The sequence below is a fragment of the Cottoperca gobio genome, chromosome 9, assembly GCF_900634415.1.
Source record: "Cottoperca gobio chromosome 9, fCotGob3.1, whole genome shotgun sequence".
Lineage (NCBI taxonomy): Eukaryota > Metazoa > Chordata > Actinopteri > Perciformes > Bovichtidae > Cottoperca > Cottoperca gobio.
This window is the reverse complement of record NC_041363.1, coordinates 4,263,821-4,281,068: the sequence shown is the minus strand read 5'-3', so window position 1 is coordinate 4,281,068 and position 17,248 is coordinate 4,263,821. Positions and strand designations below refer to the sequence as shown.

At 43.8% G+C, this 17,248-nt stretch overlaps 1 protein-coding gene across 1 annotated transcript in view; it reads right to left on the bottom strand.

The window, feature by feature from the left end:
• Nucleotides 1-848: 848 nt before the first annotated feature.
• cabin1 (calcineurin binding protein 1) overlaps nt 849-17,248 on the bottom strand; it is a 38,769-nt gene continuing 22,369 nt past the window's right edge. The window contains 8 exon segments of the mRNA XM_029438939.1: nt 849-2,405; nt 2,600-2,802; nt 2,894-3,052; nt 5,205-5,460; nt 10,563-10,637; nt 13,856-14,527; nt 14,678-14,774; nt 14,870-15,033. Coding sequence (XP_029294799.1) covers nt 2,262-2,405; nt 2,600-2,802; nt 2,894-3,052; nt 5,205-5,460; nt 10,563-10,637; nt 13,856-14,527; nt 14,678-14,774; nt 14,870-15,033 — 1,770 coding nt within the window. The 3' untranslated portion in view covers nt 849-2,261.

The window sequence follows — 17,248 nt, the reverse complement described above, 5'->3', positions numbered from 1 at the left end:
GCTCGTCTAAGATCCACCTGATGATTCCTTAAAGAATGTAAAAACACAAACAAAATGAGGAGAGTAATGTCATGAACTGTAAAAACTAAGCTTCAACGTGTGTCTTTGACAGGAAGAGAGTTAATGCATCTGAAGTTTTTATCTTCTTTATGTATTCGTCTGCTGAAAAACATTGAATTAAATGTATTATGCTTATATACTTGATCACATTGAAGCATTAATCAGTGAACTAACAAGCAAATAAAACGTTTTTCCTGGTTCATATTAATATTCGTCTAATTTCAGCCTCATTTCTCCCGTTACTATTCTGCTGATTTATAAATTATGACTTTTGAAGTACTGTACTCACAGGAAGTGATGTTTACGGAGTCATAGGAGTGCCAGAAAAAAAAGAATAAACCTGTTAAAGAATGATAAAATAAGTTAGGAAATATAAAGATGAATAAATAGGTAAATACAAACAAACGAAAAATATAGAGAAATAAAATGAGTGTGCAGGAATCAACTACTCAGGCTAAAAAAATAATAAAAAAATGTATAGAAAAGATACATTTATTATTTATTTATATGCAATAAATAAATATAATTTATATATATATATATATATTTATTTTATTCTTATATTTTTCCTCTTAGAATAAATGTGTCACGCAGCTGTGTGTAAGTCCTTCTACACGATGTTTGTTTCAGATCTACAGATAATTGTTAATAATGATTTCAAGCATCAGCATGTTTGACGTGTCCCCAGATCGTATAATAAACCAGTTACAGGCCCCGAACTGTTTTTGTCTTACCTGAAGCAAGAACCCATGTTGACGGCATTTGAAGTAGCACACACAGAACAAATATGTGTTTCTCAAATATATTTTTGGTTTGACATCTATAATGCATTCAGTCCAGACACAGAACAGTTCCCCTCGAGCTGAAGCCTTCAACCCGCTCAGCCTCTCCAGCCGTGGTACATTCCCATCAGAACAATAGAAAACTATCTTACACCAAGAAAGAAAAACAATGAAATACAATACAAATCTTTTGCTTTTTATCACGGGTGATCGTTTACAATAATTCACTTGTGTCCTTTTTAAAAATTATTTTTTTAGACAACTCTCAAGAAACATAATCAGTAAACATCTTTCCATTTCATAGAAAACAATCTGTAAAAAACATTCTGTCGTCTTCCTCTGAGTTAAGCTAGAATTGTGACAAATTTACCAAAATGGTTTGAATGGAAAGGCATCTGATTCAGGAAGTCTTCCTCGCGACGCATTACAACTCCACTGAGATCAGGAAGGAGCGGCGCCGCTTCCTGAGCTGAGTACACTTGAAATGAGCCTTTAATGTTTACATTCTCACACACTCTTCTCCGTCTCAATACTCAACTCATTAAAGCCAAACACATTGGAAAAGATATTTGGATTGTGATATGTACATAATAACCATCATTCAGATCGGTGCTGGTGACAGGACGTCTTCCTGTAAGAACTGTTCCTCTTAGCTACAAATGCACACAAAAGAAAATATATATATATATTAGGACAAAAATATTACAAGAATACAAAAACAAAATAGCACATCGTTAAGTGCAAACTGAAAAACATCCCAAAAGTTAAGTGTAAACATTTCCAATCTGCTACAGGTTGTGAGGCCGTGTGGCCCTCGATTGTCCTCGTTTCACCTCATGTGTTCTTTGAAATATATTATGTACCAACGCGATGATGCGTCTTAAAGAGGAAACGCTCGTGCCAAAGTAAGTGATCGAAGCGGTGGACAGCAGGTACTGCAGAGCGTCAGTCCGGCTCAGATTGGCAGGTTCTCAGACGAGGATTTAGCTGCTGCCTGGAGATACATTTAGCACCCAACATGAAGAAAAGAAAGCTGCATGAACACGAGACCGGTCGGCTTTAAAGGCTGCAAGTCTTTGTTGCCAGGTCCAGTGTACGGTGGGCTGCAGGAGAGCTCGATATGCATAAATGGCACATTACAGACATGCGGTGAGACTAAAGCATCCTCTCGGCTGTCGTTGACACCACGACAGAGCTGCATATGACGTGACAGGCGATGACAATACTGCATTTTTTTTCAGTTTTAGTGCTTTTTTTTGTAACGCACGTGAGGAAGCAATAGCATCAACAAAGACAGCTGCAGTGACGTGGACCCTTCTCGTTTTAAGACAGGGGGCACAGGGTTTGGCAGAGTGACGGCATGTTTGCAACAACAAGGCCTGGTTCAGTTTCAGCGTTGCACACAAGGCCTTCGGAGGCTCAGATGTCCATGTAATCGTCTTCCTCGTCCGACTCGCTCTCCAGAGACGACTCCTGGCTGGACGTCTCCTGCACCTCCAGGGCCGGCTGGCTCAGGGTGTCCTTCTTCACTGTGGCTGCAGACTGAGATGACAGGATGACGTTCTGTACGGGAGCAGACAGCAGAGGTCACTGTTGAGTGTTAGACTGGACTACAGTGAACAGCTTGTGATGTGATGAAGATCAAGGGCGGCAGTTGTTTTTGTTTATGTTAGCGAATCGACAAAGAACTGTAAGCAGCCGCACTTACGATCATGTAGCTCGCACAGAAACGCATAAGTAGGAGGCAGACTGCATACCTTAAGTCTTTGTTTGGTTTCCTCTGAGATGCTGCCTTTGGGGGTGAGCAGTGTGGGTGTCGGAGGCGTTACTGTGATTTCTGGTGGGAACTTGGCGACTGTGGCGGGGATGAAAAGCTTTGGCATGTTGGTTGGGACACGGGAGCGGATTCGGCTAGGGTCTGAAAGTTTGGATAGGTCATCGCCGGCATACTGCTGCTGGTCTGAGAGAGAGAAACAAGAGGACATTTATTAATATGAGATCCTTTTCAGTTTGGTACATCTGAAGTGTCCTGCTGTGACTCAGGTTCTGACCTGGGCAGGGTTGTGTGGTGCTACATGTGGCCGTTTCCTCCTGGAACCAGCCCGCTGCCGACTCCTGCCCATGGGATACTGTGGCGAGTTTCATCTGCTGACAAAGGTGCGACTCTTGCTGTCTGTACGAAAGTCCCTCCGAGGGCTCCTCCCGCTCCTCTGTGGGCACAAGTCATACAGATTTACCATATGCATTTGGCAGATTTATAATATTTGTTAATGCTTTACGAGTACACAGGATTAAGGATCCCTTGCCAACAAATACAATCACAACATTTATTGAGCGGAGTTTCTATGCATCAAGTGCACTGTGACATAACACATACACACTAATGAAGGATCGACACGTTCCTCACCTGCCGCTGTGGCCGGTCACTTAACATGTCAACCAGCCGCTCCACTTGTTTCACACTTCTGACTCATGTAAACTTCATCTTTGACTATTTTAAACCAGGAGTTGCTTTGTAGAAATAATAGAAAACATTTACCGTGTGTGGAAGATACTCATTTCATTCTCTGATTGACACTTTCTAGGACATAGTGAGTAAATATTATATTATTTTTAACCCTTCTGTACATGTTAACTGACAGAAACTTTCCATCCGAGGTGGACGTTAAAGTTTCTTAGACATCCGTCTGAACTGAACATCAACTATCTGCACATTTCCCTGCAGCTCAGAGACTCCAACGAAAACAAAAATGATCTCATACTCTTTCAGGCTCCTCCACTAATGTTGCCTAGGAAACTATTATATAACACAGTGCTGCAATGTTTCCTAATGCTAACCGGTGTGTGTGTGAGTGTGTGTGTGTGTGTCCCCGTCTGAGTTCCCCACTGTGGAGATAAGATGGACTCTGTAAAGTTTGTTGTGAAGCAGCATTGTCTGTTTCTAATTAAGGAGAAATACCAGAAGAGAACTCTGCCTGACAGCTCATTCATTAAAGCTTTGCACTTCCTACAAGACATCCAGAGTAGACGACTGTATACGTTTCAGTTTAAGCAATTGTTTCTAAAAATCAGATCTAATAAAAAGGTAAAGCACAATCGCATTGAAGTCGATTTAAAGTAGATCTTGAGTAAAGTCAAAAGTGTCAATTCTTATTCATCTGTAAGATAAAGATAAAGATATTTATCGTCTACAGATATCAAAGAGGTCAAATTGAGCCAATTTATTCAGGTTTCAGAGGCTGCAGCAGAGGCCCATCATCATTAGCTGAAGTTGGGCCATAAACAGAAGAGCCATCTGGAAGAGAGACGCAGTCGCTCCACTTACTGAGCACTTATCAGACAGAAAAGAGCAACCAGAGGCTTTCAGTGTATCCACATGCTCCAAATGCTGCCCTCTAATGGCTCTACGGAGCGCCAACAACACGACGGTTTCATTCTAAATAATAATTACATCTAATAACTAGAGAGGAGAATAAAACAGCAGGTTGAGGTGGTGTTGTATATCAGGGGGATTGCATCTTTAGATATTAAAACATGTGCTAACCAGCAAGCCAGAATCTTCCTCATGAGGATCAGCGATTATTATATTATTATTATTATTATATTATTATTATTATTATTATTATTATTATTATTATTATTATTATTATTATTATTATTATTATTATTATTATTATTATTATACCAAACTCCTCCAGAAGCTCAGAGAGTCACAATCTGATTCCTAAAACTCTTGTTGGGGAACTGATAAAACCCAACAGGCAAAATATAAGCAGGCCAGCGTCAGCTGTTATGTAACAGATCTTTGGAAGTCCACCGGCGCTCCCTGCTGGTCACATGGACGAAGTAAATAGTAAAACAAACTACAGCAGCATTATTACCAAATTCAAGCAAAAGAGCTTTTCATCTCTATTTTAGTGACCTGATCCCTCTTATATTATTATTATTATTATTATATTATAGTTATATTAATGTTATTTATGGTGCAGTTAGAGTGCTGCTATAACGCTCCTCTTTGTGCAGCGAGCAGGAGAGAAAACTGAAGCAGAAAAATGCCAACAAATATAGATTGAAAACAAATATTACATTGGATAGTTGTTTGAGTTTTTGGAAATGTTTGGATCACACGAGTCGGAAACAATCCCACGCAGCCGCCACTGGAATCTACTTCTACAAATAGTATGATACTAATAACATTAGTGTTGCCTAATCTTTATCTGCAACTGTGCAAAAACATAAACGTTATTAATGAAGCTTCAAAATATTCGATACAGCCCTGTTTTTGTTAATATGCGTGTGCATTACATTGTGGCAAAAACATTAAGCAACCATATGATGGCGTTGAAGTGGAGGCCACTGTACCTGTGTGTGGGAGGAAGGCCATGGCTGCTGGGTGGCTAACTGCTCTCCTGTGCTGCGGCTGATCGTGGAAGCCCGAGGCTTGAGGTCTGGATAACTTGCTCAGGGGCTCGTACACCACCTTGGCGTGGCCCTCCGGAGTGGACAGAGGGTGGCAGGCGGTGTGGCTGAGCAGGACGGGTGTCGGCAGGGAGGCGGGGAAGAAGAGGTCTCGGTGCTCCTTGGTGTACTTGGGTGTGGTCGGGGCATCGCCTGCAGACTGTTGGAGACAGAAGAAGAAGAGGTTGTGAGGAGGTGAGAGGAGAACTGAACATCCTCTTCCCCCCTGGAGACAGAAGAAGAAGAAGAGGTTGTGAGGAGGTGAGAGGAGAACTGAACATCCTCTTCCCCCCTGGAGACAGAAGAAGAAGAAGAGGTTGTGAGGAGGTGAGAGGAGAACTGAACATCCTCTTCCCCCCTGGAGACAGAAGAAGAAGAAGAGGTTGTGAGGAGGTGAGAGGAGAACTGAACATCCTCTTCCCCCCTGGAGACAGAACCTGAGAGTGTTTCAAACAACACATCAGCAATAACAGTCTTCCACATTAGTAGTAATGAAATCCTTGACAGAGTTGCGACGTCGTCCCCCGAGAGGCTTACTTGTGCGCTGGACTCGTGTTGGGTGCTGGCGAGGAGCTCAGCTCTACGCCACACCACATCCCTCTGAACCAGTTTCCCTGCGTGTCCTTTTGGAGGACCACTTACAAACACAAGAGCTGCACAAACAACCTGTGACAACAGCAGCCCTGCTCCAACAGCCGCTGTCATGGCAACACAGGAGCACAGTTAAAGCCGTCTCTAGTTCATCGTTTCAAATGGATGGAAAGTTGGAAGAAAACAAGCCTTTTGCATGAACTGTGGCAAGACATAACAAGCCTGTGAAGAGTTGTATATCCACAGAATTGTACCGCATTAATTAAACAGGCACGTAAAAGTTAATACGACTTCAGAGTCGCTACAGAGAGCTTCTACTGCATGCCTGAGGTAAATTAGATTAGTTGTAATAGTTTTGTCAAGATTTTAAAAAGCCTAAAGGCAACGTTCAGAGCCACACTACCGTAACAAGCAGACTTTGACAGATACAGTACGTTAGCACGGGATCATTTGGTAATAACAGCTCTCGTACCATTTTCCTCAGAGTCTCTTCTGGGAGTTTAAGTCAAATTGAGCTCTGAATCACAGCGGTGTATGATGGAGCTCCCCACGGGATTCACACAGCAGAGCACAGGCAAATCAAACAAACAAGAGTAGCTTTCCAAAAGCTCAGACAGATCCTTCAGCTCAGCACAGAGCAGCACACAGCAGAACCTGAAGCATGCAGCAGCTCCACTGCCAGCGTTGATGATTCACATCTCATGAATTAAACATCGCCATCAAAAGACACCAACAAGTCAGCTGGACCGTGTGCATTTACAAAAACACTGTACCTGAGAAAATTGCAGCACAAAGCCAGTGTGTCCGGTGGGGAGAACTGAAAGATGCGTCCGTGCAATTATCAAGATTGGGCTTTAAATCAGATTAGAGCAGCTGCAGATGTAAACACAATTGAAAGACCGGCCAACCGAACTGCTCCTTTGTGAAGCTAATGTCCGTATTCTTTGAGGAGTGAAACATCAACATACTTTCCAGCCTGCTGGTTCACAGCAGGTGAGACTGGAGGGTTTTAATGAAGCACCTCCATCGAGTCTCTCAGAGAGCGGCACCATCTCCCCAAGCAGGAGAGTGAAAAGTGAAAAGATTATGAAAATATATCAGTGACAATATCTCACACAGGTCCTGTAGCTTTGTCACGCTTTTCCTCCCGATATGACAACGAACTGAGGGAGCGACACACGGTGCACAACACTTAAACTATTTTCCGGCTCAGCTCTACGGGAGCAGATCTCGCTGTGCACTTGCGGGGGCTTGAAGGGATGTGTGCGTCTGTAAGAAGCAGGCAAGATTCTTTCATGCCCCACGAGCTGAGAGCTCCAAGGTTCCTGCTCACGTTTCCTACGACATAAAAGTGCAACCAAATTAAAAAACCCACAACATGAGCAGGTGGCACAGGGATTACACACAAAGCAGTTGGATGAGACTGCAGGAAAAGAAGCTAGCATGCAGAAGCGTCTCGCAGCATCAACGGGGAAACGAGAGCACAAACCACCACTTACTGGATAATTATCATAATATCCAACAATCACCAAGTAAATCTGACAATTATTACAGCATCACATTTACCAATGTCACCAATTAAACAGCAGATGGGCATAATGATAAATATATAATAAATAAATAAAAAGAACGAACGCATTTTTGTTTTAGCTATAATAACATTTAAGCTGTGTTTTATTTCAGACCCCCGGATATATTTATCTCATTGCTTATTTTAAATTTTTAGTTTGACTTCTATTTAATTTAGGGTAAAGCAAAATTGCATAGAAGTCAATTTAAATGACATAAATGATACATGATGATCTTAAAACATTTGTTAAAGTGCATCAAGAAATTATGGCTATGTATACATGTAAATAAACAACAACTGGAGACGGATTAAAAAGCTGCTCACACATCTGTTTCAGTAGAAGAAAGAAAAAGATACGAGACTTGTGCGTGTGTGTGTGTGTGTGTGTGTGTGTGCCTCATCCGCACCATAACCTCTGTGTCGTGCATTTATGTGTGAAAATGAGACAAACAAATGTGCAGACAAAACTAACAAAAGGCAACAAAAAGATTCATGCAGAAAATAAGATGATACGATCAGTGAACTCGGAAAACATTTTTTTTTTTGGCCCACAGATACTTCTCATGAGCCTGCGGTTTGGTGAAAATCACCGTGACAACAAGATGTGGGCAGAGAGACCCGTGTTGACTGTGTGGGCAGGAGGAGGGATGTGAGGAGAGACGTGAGGAGGGATGTGAGGAGAGACGTGAGGAAGGATGTGAGGAGGGACGTGAGGAGGGACGTGAGGAGGGATGTGAGGAGGGACGTGAGGAGGGACGTGAGGAGGGATGTGAGGAGGGACGTGAGGAGGGATGTGAGGAGGGACGTGAGGAGGGACGTGAGGAGGGATGTGACCTGAGGAGGGATGTGAGGAGGGATGTGAGGAGGGATGTGAGGAGGGATGTGAGGAGGGATTTGAGGAGGGACCTTGAGGAGGGATGTGAGGAGGGATGTGAGGAGGGATGTGAGGAGGGATGTGAGGAGGGACCTGAGGAGGGACGTGAGGAGGGATGTGAGGAGGGATGTGAGGAGGGACCTGAGGAGGGACGTGAGGAGGGATGTGAGGAGGGATGTGAGGAGGGATGTGAGGAGGGATGTGAGGAGGGACCTGAGGAGGGACGTGAGGAGGGATGTGAGGAGGGATGTGAGGAGGGATTTGAGGAGGGATTTGAGGAGGGACCTGAGGAGGGATGTGAGGAGGGATGTGAGGAGGGATGTGAGGAGGGATTTGAGGAGGGATGTGAGGAGGGATTTGAGGAGGGACCTGAGGAGGGATGTGAGGAGGGATGTGAGGAGGGATGTGAGGAGGGACCTGAGGAGGGATGTGAGGAGGGACCTGAGGAGGGATGTGAGGAGGGATGTGAGGAGGGACCTGAGGAGGGATGTGAGGAGGGATGTGAGGAGGGATGTGAGGAGGGATGTGAGGAGGGATTTGAGGAGGGATTTGAGGAGGGACCTGAGGAGGGATGTGAGGAGGGACGTGAGGAGGGACCTGAGGAGGGATGTGAGGAGGGATGTGACCTGAGGAGGGATGTGAGGAGGGATGTGAGGAGGGATGTGACCTGAGGAGGGATGTGAGGAGGGACGTGAGGAGGGACGTGAGGAGGGACCTGAGGAGGGACCTGAGGAGGGACCTGAGGAGGGACCTGAGGAGGGATGTGAGGAGGGACGTGAGGAGGGATGTGACCTGAGGAGGGATGTGAGGAGGGACGTGAGGAGGGATGTGACCTGAGGAGGGATGTGAGGAGGGACGTGAGGAGGGATGTGAGGAGGGACCTGAGGAGGGATGTGAGGAGGGATGTGAGGAGGGACCTGAGGAGGGATGTGAGGAGGGATGTGAGGAGGGACCTGAGGAGGGATGTGAGGAGGGACCTGAGGAGGGATGTGAGGAGGGATGTGAGGAGGGACCTGAGGAGGGATGTGAGGAGGGACCTGAGGAGGGATGTGAGGAGGGATGTGAGGAGGGACCTGAGGAGGGATGTGAGGAAGGGGAAGGCACAGACAGGATGAGGCAGACGACGAAGGATTCGATGAAGAAACAGCTGAGCTCATAGTTTAGCGTAACCCATTAGATTTAATACAGTTAAACACACATATTTGATGTATTTGGATCATTTGCACATTGCCGGTTCAAATAATCAGAAACCAACAACAAGTTCACGACTACGTTGTGATGCTGAAGGGGCATTCACACCACGCTTCGGGCTACCTTTAGCACCAGCAGGCTGAAGCAGGATAGACTCCAAGGTATTCGTCATTAGAGCACTTCTTACTACAGATGCTGCAGGTTACCTCCCTAAATATAACAAACCACCTTTCCTTAAACTTGCTATTATAAGCGAATAAGCAGACATGTAAAATGAGCAGATGAGCAGGTATTAACATAATGCTATCATCATTTTATGACTGGATATTGTCTTTTGCAGTTTGTTTGAAGGGTATGTAAAACAGTGTTCAGCAAGTCACTAAAATACTGACTTCATAAATCATCACGGATCACAAACATGTTTAAATTATTGAAGCTTTACGATGCAAGATCGCTCCCATGACACAAGGAAAAAAGAACAAGCATGTGGCAGCAACTTGTATGAAACATTCATCTCTGTAGAAATGTAAACTACAGTATAACTCATGTCTTACACTCGATGATAAATAAACTGTCAAGCTTGCTTTTTCTCCACAGGCTCGGCTCTCAATACAAGTTAATGAGTTAAATCTTCTTCTCTTTGTTAAGTGAAACAAGACGAGACAGGACTGAATAAAGTGGGTGACATGACAGGATTAACACTACAGGGCAAAACATGCATTGGGCATTATTGCAAGAGAACAAAAAGGTTCCCAGGGTGTGCGTTTCAGAAGAGTCGTCTGTTGTGAAGGATTCTTGCGTGTGAAAGTTTTGTGTTTTAATGTACGTACCTATTGTTCAGTGTATTTGTAATGTCTCTTGTGCATTTGTTGTTGAGTTGTATGTATTTTATACAAATTAGCTTATGCTATACATTCTGTGGTGTTTTGCTTTAGGTCCCTGTCCCTATACAAATAAATGCATATGAGCTATGATGAACAAGGCAACATGTGGAGGTAGCAGAAAGACGGGGAGCATGCAGAGTTAAAGTTTTTACCTGTCTTTGGGCAGAAGTGGCCAACTGTATCTGGCAGAACTTCATAGCTTGGTCCAGAGCTACATCCTCGTCAACCTGAGACGAAGAACAGGCAGAAGAAAAGACATGAGGGCAGAGAAACAGATTCATTCGCTTGTGGTTACGTTCCAAAGCTTTTTCTATTCAGTACAAACCTCCTCATGTATTCATATAACTTATATTTCTGGAGGTGACCAGTCCTGTGTGCACACCATCTGAATTACTTGCATCACTAATGCCAAACCAATTATAACAAATTCTTCTGATTCTGTATCAGAGCCCGTAGGATTTCTTCTGCCTCTGATCATTGCACCAGTAACATTAAAGCCCAGTACAGCCAGTGGATGTGTGGGAGTTTGCGAGCTTTGCTGCAGCCCGAGATCGTACACTTAGCAGTAATCTTGTTCACACAGCTGCTACGTTCCCTCCAGCAGTCTGTTGTATGCACCGGTTCATGGACCCCCAAAGGGAGGGATTTTACAGCAGCCTCATTCTAGTTTTCAAAAATGAAGCCAATTGTTAAATAGACTGAGTCAAGCTTCAGTGCATCACAGAGGACAGCCAGCGGGACATAAGACTGTCTCAGCTCCATGCAAACCACATACAGTGAGGACTTATCAGTATCGCGTAATGAGTACTATTTGAATGAGGCCAATTTCAACAAGAAATCTTGAACACATCAATAAAACCCTTCACTTAATGTGACAGGACTTACTTATTGAGATGGCAGGAAATGCTCCGTCTGTCTAGAACAGACAATTTAGTGGCTCTTTGAAATTGACTACCTAAAAAAGGGAGACACTACAGGTGAATATGGTAAAAGAATAATTAGGCATTATCTCATTAATAAAGCTTATAGTTAGGGCTGGCTCAGGCTTGCCTTGGATCAGCCCCTAGTTATGCTGCTATAGGCTTAGACTGCCGGGGGACACCTCCCTGCTCTCTTCCTTCTCTTCCTCTCTCCTCCCCTCCCTCCCTCTCTTCTTCTTCCTCTCTATCTGTATGCATTTATGTAAATGTATGTCACTAACTCATCATCCGGGGCATCATCTCCAGAGTTTCTGTGTCTCATGTGGCAGGTTGCCACTGATAAAGTTTACGTCAGGATCAGGAATCGTGGCTGCGCCTGCTGCCCTGGTCCTGCTGGACACCGGGAAGCCTTTTTGACATTTTCCTGGATTCATCCAAACTTTCTCTTTTTTCAACACAACATCATTTCTGTCAAATGTTGTATTTGTACTATGTTGTTTATCCTGTACACACGACATCTATTGCACGTCTGTCCGTCCTGGGAGAGGGATCCCTCCTCAGTTTAATTTAATCCTTTAATTATGGGGTTTCTTTTAGGAGGGTTTGTGCGGTGCGAGGGTCTGAGGACAGAGGGTCTGAGGACAGAGGGTCTGAGGACAGAGGGTCTGAGGACAGAGGGTCTAAGGACAGAGGGTCTAAGGACAGAGGACAGAGGGTCTAAGGACAGAGGGTGTCGTATCCTGTACAGTCTGTAAAGCACACTGAGACAAATGTATAATTTGTGATATTAGGCTATATAAATAAATACATTTGATTTGATTTAAATGTGCACTTTTCAAAGGTTTTTAAAGAGGGAATTTGGATCTCTTTTTATCACATCATAAATCAGAAAATACTGACATCAGCCATTAAAGAGTAAAATGTTCGACTTAATAAAATATGTATATAAAATAACTTATATAAATCAGGCTATGAATTATATATGAACAAATACCTCTATACTTCAGAATATAGATGGGAATTAAACTGGAAAGTGTGGTGTAAGTGCTAATGAAGATTTGTGGAGATTTAGAGAAAATGGACTTTCAAGATATGCATCGGAAGGTTCCATATAATTTGCAACACACTGGGGTTGAATAGGATTAAACTTCCCCAGTTCATTACTTACATTAAGACATTATTTTAGTTTTACAAGTTTTCTGAATTAAATATGAAAATGAGGCATTAGCTAATGCTAACGTTTGTTGGATTTAGCAAAATAGCCCAAACTCTCAAAAGGTGTGACAAAACGATGATTTTGCCTGTAGTGTCTCGCCTTAAGAGTGAGCTAAAAGAAAGACAACTATGTGACTGAAATATACAGAAGTAACAACAGAAACAAGATCTAAACTATAACCACATGCAGCTGTGCAATGCAGCCGACCACAAAGCTTCTGCAGTTCGTGCAAGTAGCTGCTGAACAGAAGATGCTTCTGGAAAATGTCCAGGCATATTAATTGCACAACTCATTTGATGACAGGAAACATGCCATGGCTTGTTCTGGCTACTCTCTCTCTCTCTCTCTCTCTCTTGTGGGAGTGTCTGAGAAAGTATCCACTTTGCTGTGTCTTAAAGAGCTCAAGAGTTTTATCTTAGCTGTAACTTAAGCACCTAAAAACAAACAACAAGAAGTTGGCTGAAGCTGGCCCGTCTGCTCTGCTGTCCCTCCAGCTACAGCTCTCTGGCTCTACACAGCTGATGGCAACCTCTGTAGGGCCAGCATTGATCTTCTGCTCAATATGGCTAAACAAGCTGATGTGGGCTGTTGTGTAACCACATCTATGGATTCTACAGCATCGGTGATGTAGTTACACAACAGTTTGTATTCTATAATATAGAAGGCACTGAAGTTGGACTAACTTTCAACAACTGAGGAAGATTTGCTCTAGAGATATGAAGAAACTTCTCGCTTCTTTGACACTTCCTACGCAAGAAAAAGGTTAACATAATGATTTATGAATTTCACATCCCCGCTTCTATTGTGAAATACAGGCAGTTAGAAGTTACTACACTTTCTTTAAACTAAACATATAACCTAATGGAGACAAATCTCACAATAGACCGTTGTCTCTGTGACGGCACTATGCCTGTACACACTTTACTGTTTAGTTCTACAGTCATTGCAAACAATGACTACCTACTTGTGACATAATTACAAAAAGAAAAATCCTTCAATTCACTTTAAAAATAGACAATGGGGCTACTTTTAGAACTACAGACGCAGAGGTTACATTTGGGTTACTGAGCGTAAAAACAAAACCACACTTTATGAGCTGGATTTGTCAGTGTTTAAAAACGGAAAGAGGGAAAGCCCCTCTTCTAGAGTGGATGTTGTATTACTAGTTTAGTTAGAAGAGGGGTTTCCCCGGCACAATTTATCTTAAGAGGGCTCATATCAAGCATGCATGAAAATATAAAAGATTACAGTAGCGCATATACTCTCAACAATAATGCTGTGTGTGCGTGTACGTCTTTGAGAGGTGTACCTGTTTTATGAGCATATAAGTCTCCGACATGATCTTCTCAATGCGTCCCAGGTCGTAGGTCATGACTTTCTGGCCTTGCTGCCACACTCTGTAGGCATCAAGCAGTAAAGTTTTTCCGGACTCCACATCGTCAAGAAGCTTCCTTTTCCTGTTTGGCCTTCGTAGTAGCCCCTGATCCGTCCCACTGGCTGCCACGGTGACTTTGGGTACTAAAGCTTGGAGCTGCTGCTGCCTGGAACTGATACTAAGTTCCTCTAGAGACAGCTCAGGTGTCCGGCTGCTGTCAGTCACTTTCTGCTGGGGCTCCACGGCGCTCACGGAGGTCTCGGCCTCCGTTTGGTTGCCCTGAGAATCTGTGGTAATAGAGGGTTTCCTCCAGTGTGCAGGGTCCAGCTCCATAGATTCGTCTGCTTTGTGCCCCTCACTCCCAGCAGTCTCCACCTTCGTAGGGCAGATGTCCTGAACTTTACTTCCTAAGGATGCTGGTGTTGTGGCGAGTTGTGCCTGGGAGACTTCCCTGGGCCCCGTGTCAGCAGCACAGGCTCCCTCTGTGAGCCCTGGCTTCTTAGGCAGTGCATGTTTGCCGTCATCTGAACTGGGCCTGTTGGATGCGTCCGTTGTGGTCATCTCCCCCATGGAGGGCGCAGGCGCTTTTTGAAGCTGCTCAGACACCTGAAAGAGAACAGAACCTGTCAAAACATGAAGTGGGTGCATGCCAGACATCTAACACGCTGAGCGGCTCTCTGCTCTTAGAGAGAGTGTGTGTGTGTGTGTGTGTGTGTGTGTGTGTGTGTGTGTGTGTGTGTGTGTGTGTTTCCTTACCCCTGTGAGACTGTTCAGATTGTCCTCCAGGACTTTTACAGTTAGGAAAAATGCTCTCTTGGCCAAAACCTGGCGATCAACATCCCGTAAATACTTCCTTCATGGAAGAGAAAGAAGCAAGAGGAGAGATGTGATGGAACAAATGCACAGTTTATAACAGAAACAGCCGTGTCGTACAAAGTGGGTCCTTACTTTCCCTGGTCGGGGGTTCTCTGCAGCATGAAAGAGACTTTCACCAGAGTATCGTGATCCTTAAGCTGAGACAGCACCTTCAGCAAGAGGACAATGGATCGGTTCATATGAGATGCAAAACTTCCGGGACGATCAATCTCATCTACTGGAATACGCCAGATGCCCTGAAGGAGATGAGGGAGGGAAGAAAAAAAGCAGAATCTGGAGTTAAGTTTGACTGTGGTGCAAACAATAAAGACAAATACTGTTTCCCACAAACTGCTGGTGAAACAGGCGTGTTGGTGTTGCCTTGGCTTAAAACGTCACCAAGTATTATTTAAATTGGCCAGGGAGCTGCCTACATGCAAGTGGTTTCACATTCAACTGGACAACTGAACTGAAAGTTAGGTTTTATAACTGCTCTCCGTTGCTAATCCAGGTTTTCGGAGGCCTATGGAGTGTATGACAAATGGAAACAATCAACAGGGACACGGAAATAAAGAAATAAAGAAAGTAGAGGGAGATGGAAATAAAAAGGAGTTAAAGACATGGCATTCAAACAAGAAATCCCTAACGAGGGGATGGGAAGGCTGCAGGAGAGTTCTTGCGGACTGGCTGGCCATGTGGGAGGAAGAAGGGGAGGTATTGGGGGGCTTTCTATCTGGGCACACATGATAGGCAGCCTCATTAGTGCTCGGCTCTGTCCAAGCAACGCAACAGACCAGCACACTGGCTGCCAACAAACACAGTCCTCCTTTGCAGAAAGCGTGATGCGTCCACCTTTTCTGTGAGCACATGTCCTCTCAGCAGGTGAAGCGAGGCGAGGTTCTGCACTCTGAAGATACTGATGTCAGTGCAGATGGTGGCCTAGGCTGCGCACAATATAGCACATGGCGCAGGGCACAGTTTCTGGCCTCAGAAAATGTGTGCGAGACAAAACAAAGATGACCGTATCAGGATGGAGCAAAAACAAATGGGATGGCTCTATCAGCGCGGCGCTCCTCCTCACAGACAGCTCCAGATTGTCAAATGACATTTTCAAAGGCAGCGGAGAGGAACAAAGCAGGAAAGGGAGGCAAAATAAACCCATCAAAACAAATCACATTACTGAGGACGCAACATAAACTCATCCCAGAGAACCCGAGCTCGTGTTTACATTCAAGACTTCCTTTGAAAAAAACCAAAGAAAATCCAAAATGCATTTTTTATTTTTGGTTCATGAGTGCTGCTAACCTTTGTCTACATCCATTAAGATTTATTAAGAGATAATTATCTTCTGCTTTGATGATACAGGAGCCAATTCAATATGGTGAAATGATCTCACTTCTAGTGGTCAACAGAAAACTCTAAGGAACAAACAAAGGGCTCCGATGCCCGTGTGAAAAAGAGAAGATTTATAACCAAATGATGCAATCAGGCAGGGCTCGATCTCTAATGGAGGAGAGTTGTTCTTCCATCCAACAGCAAATCTGTTTAGGGAAAGCAGAGCCATGGCTTTACACAGATTATGCTGTAGCGCAACAGCTAAAGCAGATTTGTAAGACTTTTACTGCAATGATTTTAAGCATCTTTATATGACCAATGCTTCATATGTGGGAGCGACAGCGTTGTCGCCAAAACATCCGACAGATAAGAGATTACAATGCATAGAAAACCATGAAAAAGGCAAGAGGATGAATACATGATGAGATAATCCTTTGGTACGAATGGAATCTGATCTTTCTGCAGACCATTTCCAGTTGCAGGTTTCACTGTCTGGTTGTAGAGGATCGTAGACACATGATTAAATAATCCTAATCCGTCACTCATTTGTGTAATACAAACAGCAACACAAAGGAGTACTGGGGACAGAGCAGAGACTGAGTACTGATAGTACTTGTTCTTCCTTTTGTGAAAACCTGAGCCAAAACGAAACGCTGGCTCTCTGCTGAACAATATTTGGGAGGAAATAACGGTTGTCTTATCAACTTCATCTACTTGATGTCTAAACATGCCGTCAGTGACAGGAAAGGAACATCTGACCCTTGGTTGAATTTACTAACTGCAGGGAAGTTACACAAACATCATTGTGTCTCGTAGCAACCAGCAGTCACTAGTGCAGCTTATTGGTAACACAAATATCACTGTTTAAATCAGCCAATGACAATATAAGATTGGCCAAATAAAAAATTTAAATCCAAGATGGCTGGTTACCTGCCAATGCTGCCAGCCTTTGGCAGGTGGGTGGTTTCAATTTACATCTTTCTATATTGTTGCATCTTACATGCAGAAATCTGGACAATTCAGACCCTCAGGAGGACTTACTAAAAGGCTTCTTAAAGTAAACTTCTTTTGCAGTTCGGTACTATTCAACAAGAGTATCACAGATTATAAAAACACTAAGTATAACACAAACGCTCT